At 39.4% G+C, this 12,345-nt stretch overlaps 1 protein-coding gene across 2 annotated transcripts in view; it reads left to right on the top strand.

Moving 5' to 3' along the window:
- Positions 1 to 12,345, top strand: part of VCAN (versican) — a 103,590-nt gene that overhangs the window by 55,323 nt on the left and 35,922 nt on the right. For both annotated transcript variants that reach the window (XM_057739874.1, XM_057739882.1), the window contains one exon: positions 6,821 to 12,022. In XM_057739874.1, the coding sequence (XP_057595857.1) occupies positions 6,821 to 12,022 (5,202 nt within the window). The remainder of the gene's footprint in view (positions 1 to 6,820; positions 12,023 to 12,345) is intronic.

Here is a 12,345-nt window from a genome sequence, read left to right as displayed (position 1 = left end):
AACACCGTATTGAAGAGGTCAGGTGGAAGAGGTGACTTTTGAAGAAGGAAGTGGTGTAATTAAAATAAAATGGTGTTTGGTAAAGTTTAGTTTAGTAGCTATAATTTGGGAGCTTAGAAGGAAGTATATATACATATACACATATATATGTATGTATGTATGTATTTATGAGAGGCATTTGTTTTGCTTTAGTCAAAGCTTTTTACTTACATTTTAAATCCTTGATTTTGACTAAAGTATTTTTCTGGTGTTAAGACATCTTGTATCTATTTGTCTATCGTCTATCTATCTATCATCTATTGATCTATGGAAAGCTTTGACAACCTTAGAGAACTAACATGAAAAAGATAAGAAAAGTACTGCCCTATGGTTGGTTTTTGTTTATTTGTTCTGCTTTCAAGGAAACATTTAGAAACAGAAATAACGTGGCTTCTCTTTCATACAGCTCTTTATCTTATTGTTAAAAATGATCGAAGGGTCCAAAATTACTTGATTAAGCTCTCCAGGAAAGCCCTTACTCTTTAAAAACTGGAAGTTAGGAAGTTCCTTGGACCTCTTCTATAAGCAAGAAAAGCCCACACTCAGTGATAACTCCTTAAGCACACTTAGGCCAGATGACTGTATCTAAACACATTCTTTCCACTTGAAAGAACAGCATTATTAGAGGATTATCTGAAGTTGGGAAAAGAGATGGTTCCCATTTATCATCCCCATAACATGTCTGCCTCAGAAGTGAGGCCATCAGAAACGCTTATATTGTTTATTACCCTTTCTGGGTGTAAAATTCATGAATTGAGCAATATTGAGTTCCTTGCTCAGTACGAGAGAGCTGTCAGTGTAAGATAGTATGCTTGGGTGGTGCACCAAATGAACCTAGCTAGCAGAGCTAATAGGGAGACACGGGTCACAGAATCCAATCTTGATCTCGCAGCCTCTAGTTTAATCTCTCAGCTCTGGAGGAATTGGGTGTTGGTATAAATAAATAACGTGATTTTCAATTATTAACGTAATTAAGGATGCAAAAACAACTGACAAGATTTGGGGAGGATGTGTATATCTTGATCACTAATGTCAATTTTTTTTTCAACATCCTGAGTTGGCACCCTTTCTAGTGTCTCAAATTTTGAAAATGATGGGGAATTTAGGATGTCTGAGACAATCTAGTTGAAATATACGTTTGGTGGTTTTCTTTGCTTTATGAGGTGCCTGTTAGCTTTTTATTTTAATTAAGAACATATCAAAGGTGAATGAAATTGAAGCATTTGCTTACGTCTGGTTATTAGATTCATAGCTATGTGTCAGAAAACTTAAACATCTCAGAGAACTTCAAGTTTTCTCTATTTTAGTTCTGTAAGTGTTTCTCAAGTACTTCAATATGGCTGTCTATTGTGTTTTTAAAATAAGGAACAAAAATCTTTTTTGTTGCACATTAAAATGAAATCTATTTTAATAAAGAAATGTGATCCTAATATCTCTCTGCTGAGTAGATTGGTATATACTTACATGTAATTAAAAGCTCTTAAATTGTAAAATTCCCTATAGAGAACATGAACTTTAGCCAGCTACCTCTGCATCTTAGCAACTATGTTTTGTGTCTGCTAACAGTATGACTGGAAGATTTGTGCTATGTCTACAAAACTCTGCCATGAAGTACTTAAAAATACTTGTTGAATAATCTGAGGTCAGCTAGCAATAAAGCTTTGTGTGAAATGCTGTTAAAAAAATCTATTAACCGTGGTACCAGTATATTCAAGTCAAGCTGTTAAAATACATTCATGTAAACATAGAAAAGATTATACATACACTGTGTGGAGTTCTGTGGTCTGACTCTCGCAATCCAAATAGAAGTTATATCACCCTTAGAATAAATAGAGCTGTCTTTTTTAAGGACTTGTTCATCTAGGAGCTGGGAACATTAATTACTCCATAAGATTGCACTGTTAGTACAAAACAGAGCAGATCACAATTTTGTAATGAAATACCTGCTTTCACAATAGCACAGGTGTCCCCCTGCCACACCCTACGGAGAAACTTTTCTGGTTTGCAATAATTATAGCTCTTGCAGTTCTCTCCTAACATGCGTGGTGCGTGAGGGTGGTGACAAGAAAGGGGGGTGAATAAGTAATTTCAGAAACTAAATAAACAAAGAGGAGCAAATAGGAATATGGGTGAGATGTAGGTGGCAGTGGTAGGAAAGAATTCACCTATCTACACTAGGTAGATTTCATGAAAGTATGGAAACAAACTAGCCATGTTGGGAACAAAGTGTAGATTTATCTGTAGAGAATCTGTTGGCAGAAAAAATTATCTTCAAAGCCCTGGGCAATGAATATTTTCCTTATTCTCAAGTCAATAGTAAGACATTGGAAGAAACCATTTGGAATACAACTTATTTTAGTAATAAATACTAGTAACTTAATTGTGAAAAGATTCCTTTCAGAAAAAGGAAAGTAATTCCAACTCGCATTTTGTATCTTCGTTTTATTTAAGAATTCTCATTTAGTGGTACATTTTTACAGTACATATCCAATTGGCATTTTTTAAAATCACTGTTTATTATAATGTGCTGATAGTTCTTTGGTCATTGCCAGCTTCAAGGTATAATGAGAAGCATAAGATGAAATAGCTTAAAGTATTTCTGTATTTTCTACCATTCTGAGGCAAGTCAGATCAGGTACTTGTAAGGCAGGTGAAGGAAGGAATCCGAATTTAAATTTAATGATTGGTACATTTGCAGTATGTACACTCAAAAACTGTCCTTTTTAAAAAAAATAGGGAGAAGAGAGTTATAGTAAGGTCATTTCTCTAACCTATTGGCAAGAACACTTGTTTCAGAGAGAAAGAGAGATTTGGAAGATACCCTTGGAGGTCTTAGGTCTCTATAAAGTTGGTAAACGTGTGTCTGCCATATAGTTTCATAGATAAGAGGTACTCATTAAATTTTGTGCAGTCAGTTGGTCCTGGGGAGATAACATGTTTGGGTGGTGGTAAATTTAGTTTTACATGCAAAAACCAGTATGATGCCAAATTGTGTTGTGAGGTATATGCAAAGACCACTGTCTGCTGTGTTTGTATGGCTGTGACTGAAATATTGTAATATATATTTAGGTTAGAAAATGGAATATATTCCATCTAACAAGTGAGTCTTTTGGTGAAATTTTCTAATACAATGGTATAAAATGCTAAGAAGTCCTCATAGATTTATGAGCAATAAGAAATATCAAATTTCCTTATACAAGTGGAAAATGGACTAAAAGAATATTATACTTTGTTCACTGAACTAAAATTAGAGAATTAGAGACTATAAAGTGAAAGTTAGGGACATTAATTGAATAAAGTAGACTTAGTAAGAGTTGATAGTCGATGAAATTATTATATAAATTGTTGATTTACAATGAGTTCTTTGTTTTCTTTGCTAGAATAACATTTTATTTTAAATTACTCATTCCTTTGTAAAGCGTGTAAGTGAGCATCAGAGTGTCAGTTCCTTTGACATGCTGACATTTGCCACACTGACATGCCTCTTTGTCTTTTCTTTCTGCTTTTTTCCACCCCACTTATTTTTAGAGCCACCAACATCGTACTTAATGAAACCTCTATCTATAATTATTCACTAAGAAGATCATGGGATATGTTTATATCAGTTTTGTTTTCTAAAAAAGTAAGGAATTTATTTAGAAATCCATACAAATCTATAATAACATTGAGTATTTTTACCCTATTCCCAGCCCAGAGGTTTATAAAATAAGCAGTATTTCCTTATTATCCTTGAGTTTGGCTGGAGAAGCTTGGCTGAATGGTTAGTTTAATCTCCACTACTTGTAAAATGGTATAAAATGTGGTGGGGATTTTTTACATGCTTGACACACACCCATGCTGCTTATTGAAATTCTTTCTGTATTTAAACGCAAGATGCTGTGAGAATTTAGAAACTATATGTGTGATAATTCTTAATAGGGAATTCTCATTTTATTTACATCTAGTGAAACCTAATGAAAAGGGTTGTATGTAAAACGACACTGTAAGCAATTTAAGATAGGCATATGTTTAAAGTGCCTGTTAAATCCTGCAAAGGTGTACAGAATAGTTTAACTGAGTGTGGCTTAATTCTATTATATTCAAATAGTATTGACAATGAGAGACTGCTTGATTTGGTAATTAGATAAGATTATGGATGTGCTATTTCAAGAGATTCATTTGTACAGAAGGCATTTAAAGATGCATTCTCTCATATACTTATATATGCATATGCATATATATTCTCTCACATTCTTTTTTCTTAGTGAAAGGTAGCCATCAGCACAAGCCATATTAGATGGTGTTTATCATGTGAAGATGTTTTCTTTTAAAACATATACACCATGAGGCAATATAAAATCACAGTAACAACTGTAGTGATCTAATATTGAACAAACTTATTCTTTTTGGGAAAAAAAAGGTAAGGCATTGTCATTTCCTTAAGTTTAGCAATTAGGAGTAGTTGTAACATCTGTGGCAGAAATAATCTGTATTCATTTTACATTTTTATAATATACTGCAGTTATGCATTGAAATCATTTCTCTTCCTGGTAGAAATATTTTTAATTCATTTGAATACCTATATTCCTTTGTTTATGTAGTTGAAAGGGTGAATGTATGGGGTGGAGATATAAGGAATGATTTGTAGTGTGTGAAAGTTAAATGGGATGGACATATATATATATATAGTTAGGGAAGAGTAACCCACTCCAACACAAATAGTGTTTTATGGAGACAATACAGTGAAGATGGAATACAGAAAAGAGTTGTCTTTTTTGTTTTTATTAGAGTGAAAGGGATAAATGTAAATACAGTATATCTTCCAGTTACATAAAAGTCTTGTGGTCTTTGGGGTTTTTTTTTAGCAAGCCATAGTTAAAAAAAAACTCTACAGAGCTCCTGTTTTTAATTAATTAATTAATTAATTAATGTATTTATTGGCTGCGTTAGGTCTTTGATGCTGCACATGGGCTTTCTCTAGTTGCAGTGCGCAGGCTTCTCATTGCTGTGGCTTCTCTTGTTGTGGAGCACAGGCTGTAGGCACACGGGCTTCAGTAGTTGTGGCACACAGGCTCAATAGTTGTGGCCCAGGGGCTTAGTTGCTCCGTGGCATGTGGGATCTTCCTGGAGCAGGGATCGAACCCATGTGCCCTGCATTGGCAGGCAGATTCTTAACCACTGCGCCACCTAGGAAATCCCGTAGAGTTTTTATTGATAGTTCATATACTTCTATATATATTTATGTTGACATAAAGAATACAAACAATATTGCTACCTTCTCAATGGAGTGTTTTTCTTTTTTGACATCAGTAAATGCTAGATATTGATCCTTTTGTGCTTGGAAGGGAGCAGTTTTTGTTTTTTGGGGTTTTTTTTTACTTATTTATTTGGCTGTGCCAGGTCTTCGTTGCGGTGAACTCTTAGTCGTGACATGCAGGCTTTTAGTTCCCTGACCAAGGATGGAACCCAGGCCCCCTGCGTTGGGAGCTCAGAATCTTCATCACTGGACCACCAGGGAAGTCCTGAGAGTGGCTTCTTACAACAGGAGCTGTCTCCCTACTGATGGGGGGCGGGGGCGACTCCATCGTAATTATCCCTCCTGTAAGTTCTCAGGTTCAGCCTAAGCATGTGTGGCATGGATCAGAGCTAGACTGAAAGCTAATCCTGCAACCGTGTCCCTGGGGTCAGAGGGCGAGATACTGGGCAACCTTCCATGCTTCTCTTTGTCTTCTTCTTGGGTCAGCACACCCACAGCTACCTTTTCGCACTGCTGTGACACTGAGACTTGGACAGCTGCAGTGGCAGGACCCTCTCCCAGGACAACTGAATTCCTCTCTGATGAAAGTGAGGGTGCAGAATGTCCTCTTTCCTGGTGTCTGGACAAGGAGCTTTGCTGATGGATTTCTGGAGACAGAAAAGGCAATTGAGTGTAGTGGTTGGTACCCTGTGGCAATCTACAACATAGGAAATGTTCTGCGAAGAGGTGTTATTTAAAGTATGCTAGTTCTAATGTTTAGATGTGACTCTTGAACTTTCTTTGGAGGAAAGGTTAATAAAAAGAACAATAATTGAGCCAATCCAGTTTACCCCTCATGAAGGATAAAAGTGTAAAGGTGTGGAGGACTCTTCTCCCCTGGTGCTTTCAGTGAGCCCTTCCCGCATGGAGACCGCCCACCCCCTCTAGGGCTTCCTGCCCTTGTGTATGGGATGTGACTGCAGCCTATGCAGCCAAGTTTTGTCTCACTGTTGCACTGGGGTAGGGTTGTCATCACACAGTGAAGGGGCTATAAAGAAACCTCTCTTTAACTTTTCTAAAAACAGTCTTCTCTGGGACAAATTATGACAAGAGGCCAGAAGGAATCGCTTCTCATTTCCTTATTGAAAAGAGGGCATCCCCCTACATTAAGGAGGACAATCAGTTACTTTTTCTGTATCATCTGGTAAAGTGGTCTTAACTTTTCATTTTTTTTTTTCAGTTCACACAAAGATGAATTGCTACATTTCATGATTACAATGTGATTCCTTGTTGCATTTTTAAGGACCATTGCTTTGTTAAACAAGTTGAAGAGTTTTCATAACCTGTCGCTACAACCTTAAATTGGATTTATTTTTCCCAGTGTTAATATCAAAGAGCAAATGCGAAGACTGAGAAACATGTGTATAAGGGTGATTGCTCTTAATGTGAAAAGATTTGAATCCTTCTTTGTGTGTGTGTGATCAGCCAGCCTTGCTATCGATTTCTTCTGTCGTACACTGCCAAATCTTCTATTTAAGTATTGTGAAAACTCTTTGTTTTTTTCAGGTCGAATGAGTGATTTGAGTGTAATTGGTCATCCAATAGATTCAGATTCTAAAGAAGATGAGCCTTGTAGTGAAGAAACAGATCCAGAGCACGATCTAATTGCTGAAATTTTACCTGAACTAATTGAAATTGATCTATACCACAGTGAAGAGGATGAAGGGGACGATGAGGAGTGTGCTAATGCTACTGATGTCACGACCACCCCATCTGTGCAGTACATAAATGGAAAGCATCTAGTTACCACTGTGCCCAAGGACCCAGAAGCAGCAGAAGCTAGGCGTGGCCAGTTTGAAAGTGTTGCACCGTCTCAGAATTTTTCAGACAGCAGTGAAAGTGATAGTCATCAGTTTGTAATCACCAAAACTGGAATGCCTACTGCCATGCAAACTAATGAATCTAAAGAAACAACTGAATCCCTTGAAATTACATGGAGACCCGAGATTTACCCTGAAACACCGGAGCATTTTTCAAGTGGCGAGCCTGATATTTTCCCAACAGCCCTAGTCCATGAGGGAGAAGCGATAAAGGGGCCAGAATCAATCACAGAGAAAAGTCCTGAACTTGATCATCTGGTGCATGAACATACAGAATCGGTACCTATATTTCCTGGAGAGTCTTCAGGAGATGCTGCCATTGACCAACAATCTCAAAAAATAGTCTTTTCAAGGCCTACAAAAGGGACATCTGGTGAAGAGGCAGAAAAAAGCACTTCTACTACATATACTCCAAGTGCAAGTTCTGTATCAGCACATGTTTCAGAGGATGTATCATTTACCTTAACAGGGACTCCACGGCCTGAAGAGCCATTGTCCACGGTAGAAAGCTGGGTGGAAATAACCCCTAGACAAATTGTAGAGTTCTCGGGAAGTCCTTCAATTCCGATTCCAGAAGGCTCTGGGGAGGCAGAAGCTGAAGAAGATAAAATGTTTGCCATGGTAACTGATGTATCACAGAAAAATACTGCACATTCCTTCATTACCTTAGACACTAGCAAGATGATCACAGAGAGCCTTTTGGATGTTCCTGCAACTACCGTATATTCGCTTTCTGAACAATCTTCTGCAGTAGTGCCTACCAAACTTGTAAGGGAGATAGACACTTTTGAATGGGTTTTTAATACATCTCTTGAGGGAAAGACAAGGAAAGATGAGGAGAAGGGAACTACAGGTACAGCTTCTACAGTTGAGGTACATTCGCCCACACAGAGATCAGATCAATTCATTTTACCCTCTGAATTAGAAAGTGCAAATGAAACTACATCTAGTGATTCAGCATCTGCTACCAGGAAGAGTTTTATGTCCTGGACGACACCCACACAGTCTGAAAGGGAAACGACAAGTTCTCCTCTTGTCTTTACAGAAACAAATGTTTTAGACAATCTGGGGTCACAGACTGCTGAGCCCAGCCTTAGCAGTCAGCCTGGGGTTGAGGAAGGGCTGCCCACTGTCCCCGGTAGCCCCATCTCTTTCTTTGTGGAGCAGGGCTCTGGAGAAGCTGCTGCTGTCCCAGAAACCACCACTGTTTCTTCATTAAATTTAGAGCCTGAAATTCAAACCCAAAAGGAAGCAGCTGGCACTTTGTCTCCACATGTGGAAACTGTATTCCCTTTTGAGCCAGCTGGACCAGTTTTGAGTACTGTAATGGACAGAGGGGCTGCTGAAATTAAAAGCCAAACCTCCAAGGAAAACTTGATTTCAGAGATCTCAGGAGAGCCAGCTCATGGGGCAGAAATAAAAGGCTTTTCTACAGATTTTCCTTTGGAGGAAGATTTCAGTGGTGACTTCAGAGAATACTCGACTGTATCTCATCCCATAATAAAAGAAGAAACAGCAATGACGGAAGGCTCTGGGGATGCAGCATTTAAGGATACCCAGGTGTCACCATCTGTAATACCTACCTCAGACCACAGTAATCACACAGCTGACTCAGAAGACTCTGGTAGCATCTTGGTCAGCACTTCAGCCTTCCCTTGGGAAGAGTTCACAGCCTCAGCTGAGGGCTCAGGTGAGCAATTGGTCTCCGTAAGCAGCTCTGTTGACCAAGTGTTTCCCAGCGCTGTGGAAAAAGTCTCTGGAACAGATTCCCCACTTCTTGACCAAAGATTGGGAGAAGAAGGTGCTATCAATGAAACTGATAAAAGAGCCACCATTTTGCCAACAGCAGAAGCGGAAAGTCCTGAAGCTTCAAAGGAAGAGGAGGAAGTGAAGGTCAATGGCACAATTTCAATGGACTTTCCTCCAACTGTGGAGCCGGACAAATTATGGCCCAGGCAAGAAGTCAACCCTATAAGGCAAGGAATTGAAAGCGAAATAGTGTCAGGGGATAAGATTCAAGAAGAAAAATCTTCTGAACCCTCTCAAAGCACTGTTGCACCAGAACAAACAACTTTCCGTTCACAAACATTCCCTGAAACTGGACTCCGAACCACAGATTATTCTACACTAACAAAGAAAACTTACAGTACTGATAAGAAAATGGAGGAGGAAGGCATTTCCTTAGTCGACGTGTCTACTCCAAATCTAGATTCAAAAGGCTTGGAGTCATACGCTACTCTCCCTGAAGTTACTGAAAAATCCTATTTTTTCTTAGCTACTGCCTCAGTGACTGAATCAATACCAGCTGAAAGTGTAATTACAGGTTCAACAATCAAAGAGGAAGAAAGTATAAAACCCTTTCCCAAAGTTATGAGACCAATAATTAAAGAGTCAGATACAGAGCTTTTCTCTGGACTGGGGTCGGGAGAAGAAGTTCTGCCTACTACAGTATCATTGAATTTTACTGAACTAGAGCAAGTCATCAGCACATTGTATCCCCAGACTTCTCAAGTGCAGAGTTCAGAAACCAGCATCTTAAATGATACAACTGGAGACTATGAGGCAATGGGAAGTGTGGCAAGTGAAATCAGACCACTCACTTCCAAAACAGACAGCATTTTTGAAGATAGTGAGACAGCATCCCGCGCAACCTTACTAGAAAGTTTAAGTGACACCACAACAGAAGGACCCTTTATGGCGCCTGTCACTTTCTCCACAGACACTGAACATCCTCAAAATCAGACACATGGTTGGGCAGAAGAAATCCAGACTGGTAGATCACAGCCTACAACTGATCAAGTCTCTAACGAGAATTTTTCAACAGCAGAAACTGAAGAAACGGCAACCCCTTCCACTGATTTTCTGGCTAGAACTTATGGTCCTGAAATGGCCAAAGGATTTGTTGCATCAACACCAAAATCATCTGACTTGTTTTATGAACATTCTGGAGAAGGATCTGGGGAGTTGGATGTGGCTGATTTAGTCCACACTTCTGGAACTACTCAGGCAACGAGGCAAGGCAGCACCACATTTGTTTCTGATAGATCCCTGGAAAAACATCCTGAGGTTCCAAGTGCGGAAGCTGTTACTGTTGATGGAGTCTCAACAGTTTCAGTGGTGCTGCCTCTTCATTCAGAGCAGAATGAAAGCTCCCCTGGTCCAACTAGCACACTGTCAAGTACAAGGTCATATGAAACATCCACAGAAGGTGTTGCAGATAGTTTCCAAGACCATTTCAGGGGATTCGAGGCTTCCACGTTAAAACCTGACAGAAGAAAAGCCACTGAAAATATTATTATAGATCTAGACAAAGAGGACAAGGATTTAATATTGACAATTACAGAGAGTACCATGCTTGAAATTCTACCTGAGCTGACATCAGATAAAAATACTATCATAGATATTGATCACACTAAACCTATATATGAAGACATCCTTGGAATGCAAACAGACTTAGACCCAGAGGTACCCTCAGGACCTTCTGGCAGTAATGAAGACAGCACTCAAGTTCTAGAGAAGCATGAGGCAGCTGTTAACCTCTCTTCAACCGAGGAAAACTTTGAGGCCTCTGGTGATACTCTTCTGGCTAATTACTCTCAGGCAACACATAATGAATCGATGCCTTCTGAAGACAGAAGTCAATTAGATCACATGGGTTTTATCTTCACAACTGGCATCCCCATCTCTAGCTCAGAAACAGAATTAGATGTTTTGCTTCCCACAGCAACATCCCTGCCCATTCCTAGTAAGTCTGCCACAATTAATCCAGAGATTGAAGAATCAAAAATTGAAGTAAAAACCCTGGATGACATCTTTGAATCAAGCACTTTGTCTGACGGTCAAGCTATTGCAGATCAAAGTGAAATAATATCAACACTGAGCCATTTGGAAAGGACACCGAATGAAGATGAAGAAAAGAAATATGTAGGTCCCTCTTTTCAACCAGAAATCTCTTCTGGGGCTGAGGAGGCACTGATAGATCCTACCCCCTATGTAAGTATTGGTACTACTCACCTTATACCTCAGAGTTTAACAGAGGCACCTGATGTGATGGAAGGATCCACTGATACGTCAGCAATTTCAGCTACAGCAAAGCTCTTCTCTCAGATGACACCATCATCTCCTCCACTCAGTGTCCATCTAGGCAGTGGAGCCTCTGAACACTCAGAGGACCCCCAGCCAAGTTCTCTGCCTAGTACGGTCTCCAGCCCATCCCCAATACCCCCAGGAAAACTTGCAAATGTTGAAGTGACTTTCAAACCCTCAAGTGAAGAGTACTTTCACATAACTGACCCTCCATCCATACCACCTGACACAGAGCCTTCAGAAGATGAAAGTAAACTGAAGTTATTAGAACCAATGGAGTCTTCTGCCACAGAACTAATTCCTCAAGAAGAAATTGAGATTTTCCAAGATTCTCGAAACAAAACCAGTGTTCAGCTTTCTGGAAAAACAGTCAAGGTATTTCCCAGTGTTGAAACACCTGAGGCTGGAACTGTTGTCACAGCTGCAAGTGAAATGAAGTTAGGAGGTGCTACACTGTGGCCACATTCTACTTCTGCTTCTGTGATTTATGGGGTCGAGGCAGGTGTGGTGCCTCAGCCCAGCCCACAGACTTCTGAGAGGCCCACCATCCCTTCTCCTCTGGAAATAAACCCCGAAACACAAGCAGCTTTGATCAGAGGGGAGGATTCCACAGTGGCAGCACCAGAACAGCAAGTATCAGCGAGGATTCTTGATTCTAATAATCAGGCAACACTAAGCACCGCTGAGTTAAATACTGAGCTTGCAACACCATCATTTTCCCTTCTGGAAACTTCTAATGAAACCAGTTTCCTGATTGGCATTAATGAAGAGTCAGTGGAAGGCACAGCAATCTATTTACCAGGTAAGGGCACAACGCTGATAAATCTGTTTCCACGCTTGGAAACAGTCCCTTGGTCCTAACATATATGTGTATATAATTTTTATTGTGATGTTAAAATCAGTGAAGGTTTTTGTGTTGTTCATGTAACAGCAGGACAGGCCATAGTATTGATTGCATAATGAGATGCAGAGAAAGTAAGTATAGACTATTTGGGGGCTTTAAAGATATCCTTTGTATTCTTCTGGGTTTAAGAAACAACGTACAATTGAAACATGGAAAAATTGAAGTTGTTAATGGTATAAAAATTCAATTTGGTTTTACCCACAACTAAAGTATCGCTTTGT

The sequence above is a fragment of the Hippopotamus amphibius genome, chromosome 1 (genome assembly GCF_030028045.1).
Source record: "Hippopotamus amphibius kiboko isolate mHipAmp2 chromosome 1, mHipAmp2.hap2, whole genome shotgun sequence".
Classification (NCBI taxonomy): domain Eukaryota; kingdom Metazoa; phylum Chordata; class Mammalia; order Artiodactyla; family Hippopotamidae; genus Hippopotamus; species Hippopotamus amphibius.
The sequence above is the reverse complement of the archived record's forward strand: the minus strand, read 5'-3'. Positions and strand labels throughout refer to the sequence as shown.